This window comes from Echinops telfairi, unplaced genomic scaffold, assembly GCF_000313985.2.
Source record: "Echinops telfairi isolate 266 unplaced genomic scaffold, ASM31398v2 ScPeMD7_7412;HRSCAF=8450, whole genome shotgun sequence".
NCBI classification, from domain to species: Eukaryota; Metazoa; Chordata; class Mammalia; order Afrosoricida; family Tenrecidae; genus Echinops; species Echinops telfairi.
The window spans coordinates 1,677,099-1,697,503 of NW_022111312.1; the positions used below are offsets into that span (position 1 = coordinate 1,677,099).

The window sequence follows — 20,405 nt, forward strand, 5'->3', positions numbered from 1 at the left end:
CCCAGATCATCCAGCAGGCCGGCCAGGTGTGGTTCCCAGACTCTGCGTACAAGACTGCGCAGGCCATCAAGGACTTCAACCGCGAGAAGCTGCCCCTGATGATTTTTGCCAACTGGAGGGGCTTCTCTGGTGGCATGAAAGGTGAGGCCGCCCCCCACCCCGAGGTCACCCAAGGCCACAGGGTCCCACCCAGGGCAGCTGCCTTGGGAGCGGGCAGTCCACTTTTGTTAATGTCGGGGCTCAGCACAGCCCCCCAACAGCCCCGGGGCCCGGAGGCACACTGTCCTGCTGTGCGTGGCCTGTCCTACCCGGGCTCAGGCCTGCTGACTGACCGGGCCACTCGCGTCTGTATCGGTCAACGAGCAGACCTGCCTCGCTGCCTTTCTGCCCGAGTCTCAGAAGCGCTGCTTGTTGTTGGATGCCACACGGTCTGACCCTAGTGGCTCCGTGTGACAGTGGAGCTGCCCCGTGGGTGTTCTAGAGCACTGCAGGCACCGTGGTTCAGCACCGGGCTGAGAGCCGCAAGGGCAGCCGTTCGAAACTGCCAACCATTGTGCAAGAGAGACGAGGCTTTCTCCGCCCACGGGGAGTGACAGCCTGGGAAACCCACAGGGACAGTTCTGCCCCGTCCTGCAGGGTCAGGGTCGCTCCGAGCCAGTGCCTGGGTCGGGCAGCTTCTCTGTTTACCCCTTTTATGAAAGGGGCTGGTATCGGACCCGCGTGGAGGCCTGGAACTGGTTGTCACCGGTGTCTCTGGCCTGTGCCTCCCGCAAACTTGTTCCTCTTGGTGCTCACTGCAGGCTGGGGCTCAAACCCTCTCTCCAGGGCCATCTGCTGCCGGCAAGTTTGCCTGCAGTCCCGCTGTGTAACACACGGGGCCGCCCACGAGCTGGGAGCGCCGGCACAACCAGGGGTCTGACTTGTCTTTGGTGTGGCCACCCTGTCGGGTGCCCAGGTTCTTGGAGGCACACTTGCTGGCGGAAGGAAGGACTGTGTGATTGATGTGTGGGGTGGGGTGGGGTGGGGTGGAGGGGTGTTGGGGTTCTAGAAGTGGTCGGCCAGGGACCGGGGGACTGGCATGTTGAGGACGGCTGAGAGCCAGAGCCAACAGGAATCCCAGAGATTAGTTCCCCTGTCCTGCTACAGAGGAGGGCACTGACACCAGGCCTGGCCCATGAAGGGTCGTCTGGCCACGTCTGGAGCAGTCTGGCACCTCCTACCCCCACCCCACCGCCCCGGTCCGGTCCGAGGCCGCCTTGCTCTGTTTCAGACATGTATGACCAGGTGCTGAAGTTCGGCGCGTACATCGTGGATGGCCTGCGGCAGTACAAGCAGCCCATCCTCATCTACATCCCCCCGTTTGCGGAGCTACGCGGAGGCTCCTGGGTGGTCCTGGACTCCACCATCAACCCCCTGTGCATAGAGATGTATGCCGACAGAGAGAGCAGGTGGGTGCTGCCAGACCTGGGCACCCGGGCGTCAGCCTCACCCGGGGAGCGAGAGTTTTCCCCAGAGGGTGCGCACACTCGCCTGCCCCGCCAGGGAAGGTCAAGCACAAGGGAAGCCCCAACGCCTCTGAGCTTCCTGGCAGCGGAGGGGAAAGAGGCAACATGGGCAGTCGCCTAGCTCTCCCCAGACCCTGGGTTAGTCCAAAGCAGCGTGTTCCGGGAGCGCATGCTCTTGCTTCAATTTTATAACCCAGTGCGCCCCCGCGCGGTGTCTGACTCTTGGGAGACACAAGCCAGAAGAGTGCCCCCACTCCCCACCCTCAGGCACGGTTTTTAGGAGAGATGTCTCTGGTACAGAAAAGACAGTGGCAGGGGTGCTTATTACACAGTGGTGGCCAGGGGGCACCCTGTGTCAGGGCTCTGCAGGATCCAAAGGGTGTACAGTGGGTGATGCCCTAAGTGTGAGCACCAGGGACTAGCTGGTTCCGTGCCTGGTGGCGAGAACCCACCCGGAGGCGCCGCAGAAGAAAGGCCTGGCGATTTTGCTTCTGAAAGGTCATACCTTGGACACGATGGGGCGGGTACGGTTTTGCTCCGACCGTAGAACCGGGCTCCTACGGAGTCAGAACCTCTGGACGGCCCCTGGCTCTTTGTTCCTACGTCTCCTCCCGCATCGGTGCGTTCCCTCTAAGACCGTTGAGCACGTAACTGCTCACAAGGCACCCTGTCAGGCCCGGGTGTCGGCCAAGAACAGTCAGGAGGCCGCCAGATAATCAAACTGGAAGAAGGGCAGCCAGAGCTCCTTAGAAGGGAGGCTGGCAAGAGAGCCTTGGTCTCTGGTGTGTTGGACATGCTCCTTAGGGTGGGTCCAGTCTGTGGCGAAGGCCATTGTGCTGGGTAAAGCAGAGGGCCAGGAGGAAGAGGAAGACTGCCAGAGAGACAGGCCGTGGGCTCAGACAGAGCAACGAGGGTGAGGGTGCGCAGGACCGGTCATGTCTCGGTGTGTGGGTCCCAGGGTCACCGTGAGTTGGCACTGAGCCAGCGGCACCTAACGGCATGCCAGAGATGGTGCTGTGGTGACAAACGAGCCCAGCCTGTCCTACCGTCAGGGCACCTTGAATGGTGCCTCATCTACTTTTCACTCTGGCCACCAGGAAGCTCACAGGGCAACCTGTTCCTCCAGCTTCCAGGCATCCAAAGGCAAAACAAAGGGCTTGTACGGAGCCCCACAGGGAGTCAGAGGACGAGCCGGGAACTCCCGTTGGCGGTCCCTGGCACAGACCCCCACCCCCTCACCTCTGCCTCCTCTTCTTTCTCAGAGGGGGTGTCCTGGAGCCCGAGGGAACTGTGGAGATTAAGTTCCGAACAAAAGATCTGGTGAAGACCATTAGAAGGATCGACCCAACTTACCAGAAGCTCATGGAACAGCTAGGTGAGGCGTGCTGGAGCGGACCGGCGCCAAGGTCAAGTGCGTGTGTGGGTGATAGGAGCCCGTTGCAGGGTGGGCTGCTCAACACAAGGTCAGCAGTTTGAAACCACCCCCGGCTCTGAGGGAGCGAGACAGGATGTCCTAGTCCCATGAAGAGCCACTGTCTGGGAACCCAGAGGGGCAGTTCCACCCCTGTCCTGTGGGGCACTGTACGTCTGCAGTGAGGTTGGTGTGGGGGGTTATGTGTACACACACAAACACATATATAAACACACATACACGTATACGATGGTTCGTGGTAGATGGGTACCCTGGAGCTGCTGACCATATGGTCACCAGTTCAAACCCATCCACTGCCCCTCAGGAGGAGGACCAGGCCGCCTGCTCCCGGGAAGACTAACAGTCTTGGAAACCCACCCGGGTGGACCTATTCTGCCCTGGAGGAGAGCTAAGAGTGAGAATCCACTAGACGGCAGCAAGCGTTTATTTTTAAAGGAAAGTGTCCACGTATATATGCTCACATGGTGCCACTGTGAATTTATTTCTCTGCACACGGGAAATAAATGTTTTTGAGGCCAAGAAGTAACACGGAAGTTTTGGTAGCAAACTGTCTCTTTAGAATTCTGAACGAGATGTATTTTACGAGTTTGTTTTGAACGGACGGGTCTATTTCAGGCGCACTCTTGACATGCAGTTCTCCTTTTACACGTGTGTGTTGAGTGGCAACATAGATCATAAGATTGTGGGGGTGGGGTGGAGAGCAGTAGCTATCAGAGTGGTCAGCGACCTCGCAGAATGAGGTAGGACGTGTTTCCTCCATTCTCAGTCTGTGAAGATCCGATTCTCTGTCCTACAAGAATGTAGTAGGAGCTTTTTCACTACAAACGTGACTTTCTGATCAGTAAGCACAGGGCCATTAACCTCACGGTCGGCAGTTCAAATCCACCAACCGCTGCCCTGTGGGGAAAAAAGCGGAGGCTGTCTGTCCGCAGAAAGATTTACAGCCTCTGACTCCCTGATCTCTAGCCAGTTTGTTTCTTTATCTGTTTACAGAGCTGTGTGGGTTGTCGGTGTCTCCCTGGGCTTTCTTGGCTAAGGTTTGAATTTCAAAGGGCGCGTCCCTTCCTCTAACTGGCACTGCACCCGGTTGTTGGTGATGTCCCCTTACTCCACGGGACAGTACTCATCACGAACGACCACTGACACAGCGGGTCTCATGCCGGGCGCGTTCCAAGAGGGTGTTTCCGATACGGCGTGAGCCACTTTGGCAGGGGCACGTCCGGCTGCAGCTCCAGGGAAAAGGCCACCTTCCGTGGCTTCACGTGAAGCTCCCTCCTGACTGGCTTTCTCCACTCGTCCCCAGGGATGTCCGATCTCTCCGACAAAGCCCGCAAGGACCTGGAGAGCCAGATGAAGGCCCGGGAGGACCTGCTGCTCCCCATCTATCACCAGGTGGCGCTGCAGTTCGCCGACCTGCACGACACGCCGGGCCGCATGCTGGAGAAGGGGGTCATTTCGGTGAGTGCCTGAAAGCTGTGCGTGGCTGGGCGGAGGGGCTCACCCGGTGTCCAGCCCAGGGAGGGCCTGGGATGGGGTTGCCTCGGCCTTGCAATCATACCATAATCTCTGGGAGTGGGGAGCCTAGGTCTTAGCCTCACTTTAAAGAAACAACCCCCTCTCCCCCCACCCCCCCAAAAAAGATATTCCAATAGGAACCAAAGCGGGAGGCTGCCATTCTGACCTTTGGACTACTAACCACAAGGTGGGCGGTTCAAACCCACCCAGAGGCTCCTCGGAAGAGAGCCCTGGCGTTTAGCTTCACAGCTGTGGAACCCATGCAGGGAGCAGATTCTACTCTGCCCACACGCGCTGGGGTCGACTGTGCCCCTGGGTCAGCCCGTGGCCTGGCTCGCTGTGCCCTGGCTTGACCGGGGTAGAGGCCTGGCCGCTGTGTCTTTCAGACAAGGCTGGCGGGGAGTCGGGGTGGACACCCACCTGTAGGCAGCAGGACTTGGGGTTCAGACCCTGGGACTGGCCCTTCCTGGCCTATACCTCCACCCTTGCCACCCTGCCCAGTGGGACCCGTCCCAGGGCCCAGTGCACGCCTCGCCGTGCAGCGCTGTGCAGGCGCTCAGTCCCAGGCTTGTGCACAGGACATCCTGGACTGGAAGACGGCGCGCACCTTCCTGTACTGGCGCCTGCGCCGCCTGCTGCTGGAGGATCAGGTCCGGCAGGAGGTCCTGCGGGCCAGCGGGGAGCTGAGCCACGTGCACGTGCAGTCCATGCTGCGCCGCTGGTTCATGGAGACCGAAGGGGCTGTCAAGGTGGGCTGCCAGGGGCGCAGGCAGGTGGGGGCCTGGGGCGCTGGCCAGGAGGGCTCTGCTCTGAGGCTACCCCTGCCCACCCCCCAGGCCTACCTGTGGGACAACAACGAGGTGGTGGTGCGGTGGCTGGAGCAGCACTGGCAGGTGGAGGACGGGCAGCAGTCGACCATTCGAGAGAACATCAAGTACCTGAAGCGAGACTCTGCCCTCAAGAGCATCCGAAGGTGAGTGGTTTTCCTGCCTGCCGGCAGGCAGCACAAACAAACTTCAAATTCAGGTCAGGTCCCTGTAATCCCCACTGGTATGGTCCTGGGGACTCGGCGCCAGGCCTCCCAGCCACCTTAGCACCCCACAGCCTCCCCCACTCCCCTGAGAACACAGCAGGAAGGGGAAGGGGGCTTCAGGAGCTAGCCCCAACCCTGCCCCTCCAGGACCATGAGTGTGGCGCTGCCCCACGCTCAAGGCTCCGCTCCCCCAAGCACCCCTGAGCCAAGTGGCCGCCCCGCCGGCCCCCAGCATGTCCTTCTGCCCTGCAGCCTGGTCCAGGAGAACCCCGAGGTCGCCTTGGACTGCCTGATCCACCTGAGCCAGCAGGTCAGCCCGGCCGAGCGGGCCCAGGTCATTCATCTCCTGACCACCCTGGAGAGCCCCGCCTCCACCTCCTGACAGCCCCCCAACACCCAGGACGATGCCACCCCTCGCCAGGGACCGGAGCTGCCTGTCCCCCATCCCTGCGTTTGTGCAGGGCTGCTGCTCCCCTGGGCTCGCTAAAAGGCTGGTGCGCACGGTCCCGCCACCACCTCTGCCGTGAGGAGTCCGGCTCCAGTTGTCCCGTCTGCAAACCGTTTCACTGCACCGTGGAACTGACCTGCCACCCGCCCTTGCCCCTCTGCCTCCTGGTGCCTGGCAGGCGGGAACCACGTTGTGCTTTAGACCTGTGTCCCATCTGGTTGTGCGAGTTTTTTGTTTGTTTGTTTTTTTAAGTGCGACCAGCTCTCGAGTGCAGGATGAGAGCAGGCCCTGGGCAGAACCCGCAGGCAGAACACAGCCTCGCGGTGTCAGGACAATGTGGACTCAGCCACTGCTGGGCTGCCCAGGGAGGGGATGCGGGTGCCGGCCTGCTGGGTTAGGAGAGGATAGTGTACCTCCCCATGACCCTTGGTGACCACCAGCGTGCCTCTCAGTGCTCTGTCCTGAGAGGGGAAACCATCCAGCCCTGGCATCCACCCACCCCTTCTCCTGGTGCCCACAGGCCACCCTGATGGGTGTGCAAACTGCTGTCCAGAAACAGAGGGGGTCCCACCTGCGCCCCGCTGGAGTGCTCACTCTTCCCCTGCCCTCAGGAGGGCCACCGGCCTCCCTCACCCATTGCCTGGAGGTCCCTGGCTGGACCGGGCCCCAGGGGCCAAGCTGTGGCTGGCAGAGACCAGGCCATTCTCTCGGAGGAGGACTAGATGCCACCCCCAGCGCCTCGCCACCACGTGCCCCCCAAGGGGGGCAGCCAGTCCCAGGGTCACTGAACCACGTGCCACCCCGGAAGCCAGTGTGGTCACCCCAGGAAGAAGCCTCTGGGAGCCAGGATGCTGGAGGCTGTTGGAGCTTGACATGAGCAGTCCGACCTCAGCCAGTGACAGCCCTGGCGTGGGTGCGAGTGTGGGGACAATGAGGGGCTGAGCTCTGCCCCCCCCCACTCCCCCGAGGTCCTGTGTGAGGACAGTGGGTGGGGACGGCGTCCGGGGACAAGCGCTGTGGCCAGAGGCCCTCGTGTCCCGGGTCAGCGACGCTCACGACTCCAGCCACGCACAAGAAACGCCAGGGAAGGTGCCGAATAAACTATTTTTGGAAGGAAGCACGTGCTGTGGTTCACTGGGGGCCGGGAGGGGTGGTCCCCCTCCTGCACGCCTCTGCATTTGCTTGCTGAGCCCCGGAGTAAGCACCCACTCCGGGGAGGCATTCAGGCAGCAGCTGGGGTGCTGGGGCTAGACTGAGCTGTCGAAATACGAACGCACGAGAAGCCGGCTGTCGGTCACGAAGACAGGGGCGCTCTGCTCCCGTCTGTCTGCAGTCCCAGTCTCGGAAGCTGGGGGGGGGTGGTTCCGCCCTGTCTGAGAGGGGCGCCCTGAGTCACCAGGGACTGGACAGCAGTGAGGGTTTTGCTTGATTCTCAAGTCTGTGTCTGTGCGGCGTCCTGGTGGCGTTGTGGTTACACATGGGGCTGCTGATGGCACAGTCGTCGGTGCAAAACCACCAGCCGCTCACGGGAGAAAGATGAGGCTGGCTGCTTCCCCAAGCTCCTGTCTCAGAACCCGGAAGGGGGGGTGGGGGGGTGTCCTGCCCTGTCCCATGAGGTCACTGTTGGCAGCAAGTTTGTCTTTGAGGTTGGAGTCGGGGCGACAGGAACAGTTGCACTGGGGAGGTGAACCCCCAATCATCAGGGATCGAAGGGCAGCACCGACCCAGGGACGGACACTCCCAAAGGGTCAGGCGAGGAGGAGGAGGAGGAGGAGGAGGGTCTCCACACGGGACTGCAGTGAGTGAGATGCAAGGTGTGGACAGGTAGCTGGGGGAACACCGATCGGCCCTGCCAGCCTTCGCCCAGTTCCCTCCGACAGACAGGTTCAAAGAGCGCACCTTGTAAGACAAGCTGGGGACCCGGGGCTGGGGGCGGACGGGGGCTGGCAGTGCGTTAGTCGCTGGGGGAGGAGGTGGCAACAGTGACACGTGAAGAAGGCGAGTCCTTCGATGGTCAACATCAGAGTATCCCAGAGTCTCATCCGCAAAGAGGAGCCCCGGAGAGGTGCTATCAGGTAAGCGCTGGGGCGCCAACCACAGGGCCGGCGGTTCAAGCTCCACTATCTGTTCCGTGAGAGCCTGCAGCCCAGCCGGCCCCACACCAAGGTGGGGATTCCCTGGGAGTCGCCGTTGGGTGGCCCCACCCCCGACAGTGGGAGCCCCACGCTGCCCTCCCCATCATGGCCACAGGCCTCCCCACTGGGGTTTGCTCTCAGTGGTGGACCGCCAGGCCTTTCTTCCTAGCCTGTTCAGGACAAGGCCCGGATCCAGCCTGGGTCCCTGCTACTGCCCACCTGTGGACACCCCATGTGCCTCCCCCTTGCCAACTGCTGCTGCCCCACCTTCCCACCGCCTCGCAGCACTGCCAGCCTGCAACCTGCACGCCCAGACAGGATGGGGGCGGGGAGGGGGCAGCCAGGCCATCCAGCGAACCTTTCCTATTCCTGGGACCCTCTCCCGGCCCGCCCCTCACCCGTGCTTCCGCATCTTAGCCCTCCCACCTCAGCTGCGCAGGCCCGGGTCTTGACGACCTCATTTTCTACAAGTGCTTTTTACTGTGCGTTGGGCACCGCCCCCAGCCAGCCGTGCGCCACGTGCGAGGTTTGTTTCCACCGTGGACTACGGCCCTCTCTCCACACCACCGCCTACCCCACGGCCGGCCGGCCCCTCAGCAAACCCTCTGCCCCTTTGCTCCCAGATGCCCGGAGCGCTCTGGCGCCTGCTCCCCCTGCACACCTGTCGGCCTCTGACCAGTCCCAGCAGCAGTTTGTGTGAGGGGTCCAAGCACCGAGAGTCCAGAAGCCTCCGGCTAGGTGAGTGCGTCCCAGCGACTCTGGTGTGTGTGTGTGTGGGGAAGAAGCGCGGGCCGCATGTCCGAGTCCCCAGGTAAGCGGTGTGTCCCCCATCCCCTCTTGGGTGCTGTTCATGTATCTGTGGGGGTGCTGGGGCGCGGCAGCCCCTCCCTGCAGGTGGGTCTGAGGCCTGGCCTGCACGCTCTTGGTTGCAGATGAAGTGGCCCGTCTCAGGGGTGGATTTTGGGCTTTGTCTGAACACCCGTGGGCCCGAGGCCCTGCTCTGGGGACAGGAAGAGGAGGGCCAGCACAGGAGGAGTGCCAGACTCGGCATCATGCCTCCACAAGCCTGGTCTCCCACCCTTCTGACCCACACCTGGGCCTGGATGTGGGCAGGGTCAGGCTGTGGGCATCGACCCTCAGTGACCCAAGTGGCCGGTCACTGGGCCTTTCCTTCCCAGCGCCGCTGGCTGCATTTGAACCCCATCTGCAGGTTGACAGCCGGCCACAAGCTACTGTGGCCTCCCAGGGGCCTGCAGACCTGGGCACGAACCCCTGGAAAGTTAGTCACCTTGGGGGTCTTTGTTGTTCAGGGCAACAGGCAGGCAGGGCCCAAGGAGCCCTCTGAGACGGGGCCTGGTGGAGGTAGGGGTAGGGCAGGGTGCCGTCTGCATCCCATTGTGAACTCAGGCTATTTAGCCTCTCTAAGCCTGAGTTCCCCCTCTGAAATGGGTGGCTGCCTGCCTTCAGTGGCCAGCGGGGACATCAGGACAGAGGGAAGCCCATGGTCTGAGTGCTGGCCAGAAGAGCTGGATGTGGGCCTCCCTCGGGCTGAAACCAAGCTTTCCGGAGATTGGGGGGGGGGGGGGGACTAGCTTTGTTCACGACGACTGCAGCTTCCAGGTGGGGAGGTGGTGCCAGTGGCCAGACTGGCGTCAGAGCCCTCCTGAGTCAGAGAGGGGGTAGTGGGTGCTGGGCCAGGCAAGAGCCCAGGGTGGGCACAGCACCCAGCCCTGCCACCTCTGCTCCTCGGGACTTGCTCACCTGGATCGCCCCTGGGTGGTTACCGCTCCCCAGTGTGTCCAAGGCCATGGCCTCCATGAGCAAGCAGGCTGGCAGGGCCGCCCTCTGCGGTGGTGCTGGGCAGGTATGACCCTGGCCTTCCGGCCAGTTGTCCGTGTGACCTACTGATGCCCCCTGATTTCACAGGGTGCTGCTGGCCTCTGCTCAGTCCCCACTTCCCGCCCCACGAGGCCTGCCCAGCCTCGGCGTCCCAAGCTCCCCTCGAGGTACAAAACCGAGAATGGTGGCTGTTCTTGCTTTATCAGTCATGACATCCCCCCCACCAACACCCACCCGATGTGAGTGGGGCTCAGCGTGGCTGAGGTGGCATCCCGAGGGGCCTTAGTCTCCCCGCTTACGAGCGCCGAGGCACCCTCCTGCTCATGTCTGGTTCCCTGCCCCAGGCTGTCCCTCAGCCTTTGCCAGGGGGCACAGCCCCCACAGCCCCCGGCTGTCTCTGAGGATCCTGAAGTGTGGGTGTCCTGCTGTGCCACATGGAGCCTCCCCAGTAGTCATCCTCACAGGCCTGCTCGCCGGGCCTTTCTTCCACACTGCCTGCCGGGCGGGTTTGAACCACTGACCTGGGCCTTCATGACCGACGGCTCCCAGTGTGTGCCAACAGGGCTCCCCTGCCAGACCCGGAAGGGTGGAAGGGAGGTCCTTCGCAGTGGGGCTTCAGGCCCAACCTGCCAGGCAACCAGCCCAGCTGTGGCTCAGCCAGCAAGTTCTGGTCCCGGGCTCACACTGGGACACACAGCTGCAGAAGCCCAGGAGGGCACGGCGGTGGCATCTCAGGCCCCGCTTGGCCGGAAGGTCTTTTGTGAACCATCTCTCTTCTGTAGTTACCTCCCCCCGCCCTCCCCCACCCCCTTCCAGCCCAACCGTCTGTAGAATCGGCCCCTCGCATAGCTGGTAAGTGGCAACAGGCAACAAAATTGGAAAAACAAACAAGCACCATACATATCAAGGCGCCTGCCCGCTCCCCGAGACGTAGCCGGGTTTGACGGTTCACGCTGGCGTCCTTCTACGAGAGTCTTCAATTCCAGCACCAAAGTGACCATGGCCCTCAGGCCCATCCCGATGGGCCTGCAAGGGCCGAGCCCCGCAAACTCACGCCCTCCCCAGCGCCGGCCCCCAGAGGTGCACATGGGAGAGGTTTGAGTCCTGACTCTGAAGATAGAATAGAAAAGTCTCAGCCGGGGGTCCGTGTTGAAGGGCTGAATGCTTCCTGGTACCGATCGTGCACCGTCTGTCCTGCAGGGCAGCTCAGGGGCCAGTTGGAGACGGGGCTCACGGGTCAGTGAGGGGCTAGGGCTGCCGGGCTGCGGGGAGTCTCGCTCCAGGGCCCAGAGCAGGGCTTGTAGAGGTGGTGCGCACGGACCACAATAAATATAAATACGTGGACAGCGGCTCATGATGCCCGGCTGGCCTGGCCCTGCTGAATCGGAGTCGGGGGACAGCTGTGCTGCGGGTCTCCGGCAGGGGCCCTTTTGCAAGTAGCTTGCCAGTCCTCAGTCGTCACCACCCACCTTTTGGGGGTTAGCGGCCAACCTGGTTGCACCAGGGGCTGGGCTGGAGGCCTGCCGGGTCCAGGAGCCCCCAGGTCTTCTCCGAGGGGCTGGGCTGGAATCAGATGTTCCTTTGTCTCACCCTGTCTCGGAGGAGGGCAGGGTCTTCCCCGTGCCCCTCGGGCTCATGCTAGGGTGCTGCCGCTGCCACCACCTACAAGGGGCTGCAGATGGTGAGAACACAGCCCCCCTGACCCTGTCCAGGCCTGGAGCCTGGGGCTCAGAAGGGGGTGTGGGCAGCTTGTTCTCCCCGCTCCTCTCCTTCGACTTAGGGGCATGCTGTGGGGGTGGGGCCTGAGGATGGCAAGGGCTACTCAGAGGAACAGCTTCCTGGCCCAGCTAGGGGCGAGGCCAGGCTTGGGAGGGACCCTTTATCCAGGTCTGGCCAGTTATCGTCCAGGGGCTTGAGCCTCTTAGCTCACAGCAGGGCGATGGGCTTGTTCCCTGGGGTGCCCAGGTACTGGGAGGATGGGGTGGCCGCCGGCGCCGCCACTCTGTCCGGGCTGGAGTATGCTGTATAGAGGCCGGTCACCTGCACGTCTGAGAGGGACTGGTGACTGCTGCCGGAGATGGGAGTCAGGCCCGGGTCCCCCAGGTCACAGTCAAGTGGGGCATCTCCAAAGGCCCCCAGGGCATCCAGGCTGAAGCTCTCGTCCTTCACCTCCTCCCAGAGGTTCCCTTTCGAAGACAAGAGTGGCAGGTGAGCAGGCTGCATGCCAAACAGAGCCCCGTGTGAACCCTGGTCTAGGGGCCAGCCCAAGATCCCATGCAGGGCTCAAGGCCCAGCCCACCTCCCCCTCCCCCTCCTCCAGGGGGGCCTAGGGAACATCCGTCACTTCCTTGCTGAGCCTTGGTTTCTTGGACTAAAACAGGTGCCATCAGAGGGCCCGTCTCTTAGGACTGGCAAGGGTTAAATATAAATCAGATGCTGTGAGTGCCCAAGGCACTGGGCCTTTATTGTGGCTCCAGCTTGTGTGGCTCCAGCTTGTGAAGGGATTGTGTGTACTGTATGTAGTGTTTGTGGGGAGGAAAGTGCGGTGGTATGAGGGCGTGGGGCGCCCCCCTCCCCACCTCCTTTTCCATGCCATCACCTTGCAGAGCAAAGTCCATGATGCTGGGGTTCAGGGCGTCCACCTCAGGGTTCATGTCGGTGGAGATGTTGACGAAGTCCACAGCAGCCCGCCCCAGGGTGGGGTGCAGCAGGGGGCCAGGGCTCAGGTCCGGCAGGGTATGCAGGGGTGGGGTCTGAGCTGGGGCCGGTGAGCCCGGAGCCAGCTGTGCCTGGGGCTGTGCCTGGTGGTGCAGGGGGACAGACTGCAGGGACAGGGTCACCAGGGGCTGGGGCGGGAGCTGGGGGACAGCCAGGCAGCTGTGGGCCATGGCCACCGGGGTGGCATGGGTCAGCGGGGAGGTCTCTGGCTTCCCCAGCTTGCCAGGACACCTGCAGCTCTCCGGCCGGTCCGAAATCAGCTTGTCCAGCTCCTCTGCAGGCAGGCAGGCAGGCAGAGAGGCCGCTCAGACCCAACCCCACCTCCTCGGGCCCAGGTTCCAATGCTGGTGTGGTGTTGCCGCCTGCCTGCCTGAGCTCAGCCAGCATCCTGGGCCCTCTGATGCCCTGACAGCACCCACTGCAGGATGGGAGGTGGGGAGACTGTACAGAAACCACTGCTGGTGCAGGGGCTTCGAGGAGCGGGAGGAGCCAGCGGATAGGGTAGAACTGTCGCTGGGAGCTTCAGAGACTGTAACTTTACGAGAGCAGACAGCCTCGTCTTTCTCCGGAGGAGCGACTCGTGGGTTTGAACTGCCGACCTTGTGGTCTGCGGCTTAGGGTGTAGTCAGTCCAGTATGCCACCAGGGGCTTAACTCTCCAAGATTAAACTCACTGCCATTGGGCAATTCCTGACTCCTGGTGAGTGAGCTTACAGGACAGGGTGGAGCTGTCCCTGTGGATTTCCGAGACTGCCCTCCCCTCACCCCCTGACAGGAGCAGAATGCCTCATCTTTCTCATGAGGACCGGCTGGTGGTTTCAAACTGCTGGCCTAGTGATTAGCAGCCTATGAGTAACTGCTATGCCCTGCTGGGCTCCCTCCCGAGAGATCAGGACATAGTAAGGAAGGTGCAAGGGCTCCTAATGGCTCCCTGCTGCTGGAGCTGTTACGGACTGCTCCCGAGGGGCACAAACAGGACCCCTTCATGCTCTTGGATAGAAGCAAGGAAAGCCTTCGTCCCGCTTGGCAACTGAGAAACCTCAGACAGCCAGGCAGTACGACAGCGGAGATGTTCGATTCTCCATCTCTGAGAAACGGGCTTGCCGCTCAGGCCCAGCGGATGTTCACATGTCTGCCCTGGCCTCACAGTTTACCAGCCCCCAGGGGTCAGGCTGAGTAAGCAAGGAGGGGCTGGGGAGTGTCACTGGTGTATGTGGGGGCAGTGTGTAGGTGTGGGGCACAGGGCAGGGTAGGTGAAGTGGTGTGGTGTGTGGATGGTATTGTGCAGTCTGTAGAGTGTGTTGAGTAGGGGTGTTTGTGCAGTGTGTGTGGGAAATATGTATGTCTGCTGGTGGTATGTGGTGCAGGGTGTGTGTGTGTGTGTGGATGTGGCATATACGGCGTGTCTAATGTGTGGCCTGTACGTGCATACAGTGTGTATGGTGTGTGTGTGCGTGCAGTGTCTGGTGTGTGTAGTGTCAGTTACGTATGTGTATGTGTGCATGTCTGACTGCAATGGGTGAACTGCCTGGGGAGTGCGTGTGTTGGGTGGGTGCTGTGTGCGGGGTAACTGTGATACCTGGATGGTGTCTGCCGTGTGAAGGGATTGTGTGTACTGTATGTATGTGCACGTGGGTGTCTGATTGTGCAGTGTGTGTATCTGTAATGTGTCGTGTATACACGTGCATTGTCTGAGCGAGGGCGCGTGCCCGGGCCCCTGCGTGCGCATGCCCGAGCCCCCTGCGTGCGCGTGCCCGAGCCCCTGCGTGCGCGTGCCCGAGCCCCTGCGTGCGCGTGCCCGAGCCCCTGCGTGCGCGTGCCCGAGCCCCTGCGTGCGCGTGCCCGAGCCCCCCTGCGTGCGCGTGCGCGGACGGCTCACCCGGGTTGGCCATGCTGCGGTGGATGGCGGCGAGGTCCTTCCGCTTCCCCTTGTGCATCTCCTCCTCCATCTTCCCGATGCGCGCCGCGTTCAGCGCCCACAGGCAGCCCTTGCGCGAGGAGCCGCTCGTCTTGTTCTCCACCTTCTCGAAGCACTTGTTCAGGGACAGGTTGTGCCGCACGGAGTTCTTCCACCCATCGGGGGCCGTCTGCGGGGCGAAACGGGCACTCGGGGACCCCTTCACCAGTCCGCGTGGCCGCCGTCGGCTGGGCGCCGCTCACAGCCACCCTTTAGGGCAGGGCAGAACCGCCCTGTGCGTTTCTGAGACTCCTTACGGAGGAGAAAGCCCGTCTTGTCCCGGGGAGCAGCTGGTGGTTTTGAACCGCGGACCTTGCCGTTCTGGAAGCCCAGCATGTAACCCCTGCGCCACCAGGGGGCGCTGTAAACACACAGCCTCGAGGGGCGGGGCGGAAAGGGGGCGGGGCTACGCGCAGAGTCCCCTGCAGCTGGAGCTGGGCAGTCGGGAAGGAGGAGTGGGGCTTGTGGCCAAGGCGGAGGTGGACACCCTGGTCATTAGTCACCAAGGTGCCTGGCTGCCAGGTTGGCCTCGTTCTCCGTCCGTCTGGGAAGCGAGCGGGAACGATGCTCATACGCGGGAAACCCAGCTGGTGCATGAAAGGCAGCTGGTTTCGAACTCCTCATAGATTCGCTCCGATTAGCCAGCAGGTGTACCTCATGCCTTATACGTACGCACCCACCACAGGGCTGCCCTGTTTCTGCTGCAGACACTGCCTGGGCCGTGGGGAGGTGCCTAGACACCCTCACCCCCGGGCACACCCAGGCTCCCCTTTTGGCTTTGCTGCGAATGGCCAGCCCTAGGCTAGGAGTGTCCAGCCTCCTGACTGAGCTTCCTGGGGCCCAGTGGGGCCGGGTGGTAGGATTCTCCTATCTCCTGGATGAGGGCACTGGAGACTGCTGCCAGGTCGCTGTTTCACACTGCTGTGCTCTACTCAGCCTCTGTGGAACAAGCAGGTTGCCCCCTTCACCGTGGTGGCACTGCAGGCAAAGGGCTAGGCTACCCACTTCAAGGTCGGTGGTTTAAGCCCATCAGCCGGTCTCTCAGATGGCAGTCGGGGGTGGGGGACGGGGGCACTCTTTGCTTACTAGGGGGAGGGTGTGGTGTGCCTAGTGAACTCCTCTTCATCCGTAAGAGCCCAATCCAAATACCCCCTTCGCTTTCTAGAGGCCTCTGCCCTTGTCTGAGTGTGCGTGCCAGGTGCAGGGGTCCTTACCACCAGGCCTGTAGGTACTGCTGGGGCTCAGGCACACGTCTAGTGTGCCTCTCTCCCGAAGTCCAGCGGGCCCTCCCGCCCCGCACCAGGGCCCTCACCTTGAAGTAGGGAAAGTGCTCCTTCATGAAGCTGTAGATCTCACTCACGGGCAGGCTGCCCGTCTTGCTGTTCTTCAGAGCCATGGCGATAAGACAGCTGGGGCAAGAGGGGAGGCAGGTGAGCATGGAGGGTCTCCAGCTGACAGCCCAGGGGAGCCCTACCCACCCCCGCCCTATACACCAACACGGCATCAATGGTGGATACCTTTTCAGGCCCCAAGATCTTCCCCATCCCCTGGCCTGACCGTTGAGCACTGCGTTGAGTGATTCTATCTCGCCCACTCTTGTCTCTTTTCCCCCAAACGGATGTCTGTGGGGTTTTCTTCCTGTCCTCCAGGCAACGTCCGACTCCATGACAGGGTAGACCCGCCCCCGCCCCTGTGGATTTCTGAGACTGTGACTGTTTATGGGAGCGGAAAGTCCCCTCTTTCCCCTGCTCAGAGTTCACCTAAACCAATGGTTCACCACCTTCCTCAGGCCGCGACCCTTTCACACCGTTCCTCATGTGGTGACCACCCCCCAACCATAACATGATTTTTATTGCTACATCATCACTGTCGTTTTCCTACTGTGATGAATCGGGCGATCCCTTTGAAAGGGTTGTTCAACCCCCGAAGGGGTCGCCACCCACAGGTTGAGAATCGCTGACCTCAATACTTCCCTCCCACAAATGGTAGGGGTACCTTTGATAATGCTACAGAGGAGCCGCCCCACTGACGGCCGGAGACCGCCCAGCGTGTGAGCCATGCGAGGAGGTCACTGAATTCTCATCCCGGCGCGTCCCACCTGAGGGTCCCTGGTACCCCGATGCCTCCCCAGAGAAGTCTGGATGCCCCCCCAGCTCTCAGCCTCTGCTCCCCAGACCTCACCTGTAGGAGTAGATGGGCTTGGGGTAATGTTTGGGGTGCAGTTCCTGCGACGAGTGTCCAGCCATGCGGGGCTGGGGGTATGGAGGCCGTGCCCCAAATGGGGATCTGTACAGGCCCGTAGGGGGGCACTTCAGGTGAGCAGGGGCAGGGCAGTGGAAAGGAGATGAGAGAGACCAGAAGTCAGTCACTGGAATGCCCCCGCCCCCCCTGGCCCCCACCATCCCAGAAGACAAGTTGTCTCATCGTGGTAGGAGATGTGGGGAGGTGGGCGAGCGAGAGCGACTCCCCAGCCTTGGAGAGGTCCCTGGTCCCAAGCTCAGGAGGCCAGGGCTCCCCGAGTGCCCCACGGTACCTGCTGGCCCTGGGGGAACGGGAAGGGTGGTGGAGCAGCGGGGGGGTACAGCTGTGGCTCCTGCAGGCTGGCAGAGGGCGGGCCCCCCACTGGGAATGGGCTCATCTGCAGGCCCCAGGAGAAGAAGAGACAGAGGGTCAGGATGGAGACCGGTGCACCTCAGCCCGGTGGGGCAGCATCCTTCCTCCGGGACACATGCAGTGGCACTTACGTTGGTTCCGTGGTTGGCCAGGGGCCCCAGGCCCAGGATGCCTGTGGCAGCCATGGTGACTGGCCCGTGGAGCAGGGGGCCTGGGGCGGTGCCCACATGTAGGTCAGCTGCCCCTGCCAAGGCTCCTGCTGGAAGGAAGCACAGAGATGCCACCAGGTGGGAGAAATGGTGGCTTTGGTCAAGGACAGCCAAGTCCCTAGTTCCCCAGAGGGTAGGGCCACCCCAGAACCTCAGGACTAGATGCTTAGCAGGTACCTGCAAATCACTTCCTGGGGTACAGGGGCCAAGATGGAGGCACCTACTAGCTGGATAACCATGGGCCAGCCTCAGTGTTCCCATTTGTAGAACGAGGCTAATAATTTCACCAAACTTCTTGCTGCCAACGAGTGCGTTCTGACCCATCGTGACCTTATAGGACAGGGTAGAACTGCCCCCTCTGGGTTCTGAAGCTGTAAATCTTTACAGGAGCAGAAAGCCTCATCTCCCTTTTGAGGAGCCGCTGATGGTTTTGAACTGCAAACCTGTGGTTAGCAGCCCAACACATAGCCTACTATGCCACCAGGGTTACTACTTGCCTCCAAACCTGGGAGGGGAGAAAGGGAGGGCCTTACAGTTTCAGAAACCCACAGAGGGGCAGGTCTATGGAGTGCTGAGCACACTGCTGGACATGAGCTAGTATCTCAGTAGAATGAGTGTAATACCAATAAGAACGATGGTGACATCTTGCTTCCTGTCCTTCATGAAGCTCAGACACACGTTTAGTGTGCTTCTCTCTGTAACGTTTCATGACTCCCCAGTGCCTCCAGGTTTAGGTCCAAAACCTTTCTTAGAGATTTCCCCAACTCTCCCCTTGGTGAAGCCTTACTGTTGGGCCAAGGACTGGCAGATACACCCATGCCTCCCATACCTGGCCTGTGACAGACATTGCTAATCCACTGCAGAGTCTTCTATCTATAGTCAGGCAGGCATCTCTCATCAAACCAGCAAAGTGATCCGGCCACAGAGCCACCTCTTCCAGGATGCTTTCCAGAGTTCTGGCGGCCCCCTGAGTTTATCCTCCGTGCCCTGTCATGTCTGCCTTGCCCTCCTGCCCTCCCTGCCGCCAGTAGATCGTTTGGCTCTCTGGAAATCAGGAGCACATTGGGCGAGTCTCGGTGCCCCAAGCCCTGGCTGAGTGGCCCTGCCAGTGGAAGCAGTGGAGGGAGAGGGGGCTTCAGTATTTCACACTGACTGCTTTTATTGAGCACCAATTGCATGTAACGGGCTTTCCCAGTTGAATCCTTGACGCTTCCGGAAGGTCCCTTCTGTTTTACCCTTTTACTGAGGGTGGAGGGGACAGCGGTTTCCCAAGGTCACCGAGCTGTGCTCCAAAGCGCTAACCCGGGGGCCAAGCAGAGGATGGCCCACCGCTTGTTTTTGTTAATCAAGTTTGATTTGTTTTTGCACACGGCCCGCCCGTGTGACTGGCAAATCTCAAGTATGTATTACTCGGTCCCGGTGGTGGAGTGGTTACGTATTGAGCCACTACCTGCAAGGTCAGCAGTTCAAATCCCCCAGCTTCCCAGTGAGCAAAAGATGAGATTCTCTGGTCCCAGAAAGATGTGCAGCCACGGAAAGCCACAGGGGTAGTTCTCTGGCCTGCAGGGTCGCTCTGAGTCGGCACGGACTGGGAGGCAGTGGGTATGGGTTTGGGACGTGACTCTTTTCTGGTGAACATTTGCCAGTTCCTGCTTATAACGGCATTTGGTCCAGGCTCCAGAGTACTGTTGGGAGGGGCCATCGGGTCAGTTCTGACCCCTGGGGACGACCCTGTGTACACAGAAGGAAACACGGCCTGGTCCTGCACCAGCCTCACCATCGTTCCCATGCGTGGGCCCCTGTGACGGCCACTGTGTCCGTCCATCCCGTGGGCCCCCTGTGACGGCCACTGTGTCAGTCCATCCCGCGGAGGGTCTTCCTCTTCTTCACCATACATTTTCAGTGTGCCCTCTGACCTGCGGGGCCCAGCCTCCGGCACAATCCTGCTTCCGCACGTCCAGGTTCGGTCTCTGACAGTGTTCCCAAGCCACGCACAAGGTTCTCAGTGGCTGGGAGCTGCCCTTCTGCGTTGTTCGTCCTCCGTCTGGAAGCTCCCCTGAAACCTGTCCACTTTGGGGGACCCTGTTGGCATCTGAAAACACCCGCAGCACGGCTTCCGGCATCCCAGCCACACACAGGCTGCCACCGGACCACCAACCGACAGATCAGTGATGGTGGTACCTGGTAGCAATTGCTTTTAGGCCACTGCTGTGAGCGTCTGTGATACCTTCTGGGCCTGTAGGCAGCTAGTCCACTGGCGACGAGTCCAACGGTTGGGGTATTTTGCTAGGTCAGGGCAACCTTGCAGATAATTGAAGGAAATGCTGCCCGGCCCACAGGCTCTGTCCTTGGGGTGCTTAGCTGGTTTTGTGCTGTGGCATCCCCGTTATTTCTACCCCAGAGGCTCACCTTCCAGCAATATCCTAACGGTGCTTACTGTGGCCCTCGGGGTTTTTAATGGTCCCTTGTTGGGATTAGTGAGGGAGCTCTTCTGGAATCTGTCCACCGTGAGTGTCCATTCAAATGCCGTAGCCTACCTTTCGGCACCACAGCAACACGGGAGCCACCGCAGCCTGACAGACCCACTGGTGGACAAGGGACGGCTGCACCCGTGTTCACGGGGATTGTGTTTACCGAGCACCTGCTGGTGGCGTGGTGGTTATGCGTCGGGCTGCTAGCCGCAAGGTCAGCAGTTCGACCCCACCAGCCACTCCTCGAGAGAAAGGCAAGGCTTTCTCCTCCAGTCGGGAGTCAGGGTCACTGAATCGGCATCGACTGGGGGGCAGTGCGTTTGTTTTGGGTCTGTGGCACGTAGGGCACTTTCTGTCTGGACTCCGCGACCGTCCTTGCAGCCTCTTCCAGTGCTTTCACTGCAGACGAGGGACTGTGTATTGACGTCAACTAGCCACTCCTGGCTAGGGATGGAGTCAACCCTGTCCATCGTCGCAGCCTGAGGACTCCCCAGCGGTGTCACGGTGAGACACTGGGAACTGTGTGCTCTC

General features: G+C 61.2%; 2 protein-coding genes across 2 annotated transcripts in view; one reads left to right on the top strand and one right to left on the bottom strand.

Annotated features, from left to right (window-relative positions):
- ACACB (acetyl-CoA carboxylase beta) overlaps positions 1-7,050 on the top strand; it is a 125,725-nt gene extending 118,675 nt beyond the window's left edge. Inside the window, exons 38-44 of the mRNA XM_045296685.1 lie at positions 6-141; positions 1,271-1,448; positions 2,768-2,880; positions 4,241-4,395; positions 5,031-5,201; positions 5,289-5,425; positions 5,738-7,050. Coding sequence (XP_045152620.1) covers positions 6-141; positions 1,271-1,448; positions 2,768-2,880; positions 4,241-4,395; positions 5,031-5,201; positions 5,289-5,425; positions 5,738-5,867 — 1,020 coding nt within the window. The 3' untranslated portion in view covers positions 5,868-7,050. The remainder of the gene's footprint in view (positions 1-5; positions 142-1,270; positions 1,449-2,767; positions 2,881-4,240; positions 4,396-5,030; positions 5,202-5,288; positions 5,426-5,737) is intronic.
- Positions 7,051-11,833: 4,783 nt separating this feature from the next.
- The window catches only part of FOXN4 (forkhead box N4), a 27,098-nt gene continuing 18,526 nt past the window's right edge, over positions 11,834-20,405 (bottom strand). The window contains exons 3-9 of the mRNA XM_004709537.1: positions 17,326-17,450; positions 17,115-17,219; positions 16,763-16,890; positions 15,894-15,990; positions 14,504-14,711; positions 12,507-12,899; positions 11,834-12,093 (exon numbers count right to left, since the gene is read on the bottom strand). Of these exons, the coding sequence (XP_004709594.1) occupies positions 11,834-12,093; positions 12,507-12,899; positions 14,504-14,711; positions 15,894-15,990; positions 16,763-16,890; positions 17,115-17,219; positions 17,326-17,450 (1,316 nt within the window). The remainder of the gene's footprint in view (positions 12,094-12,506; positions 12,900-14,503; positions 14,712-15,893; positions 15,991-16,762; positions 16,891-17,114; positions 17,220-17,325; positions 17,451-20,405) is intronic.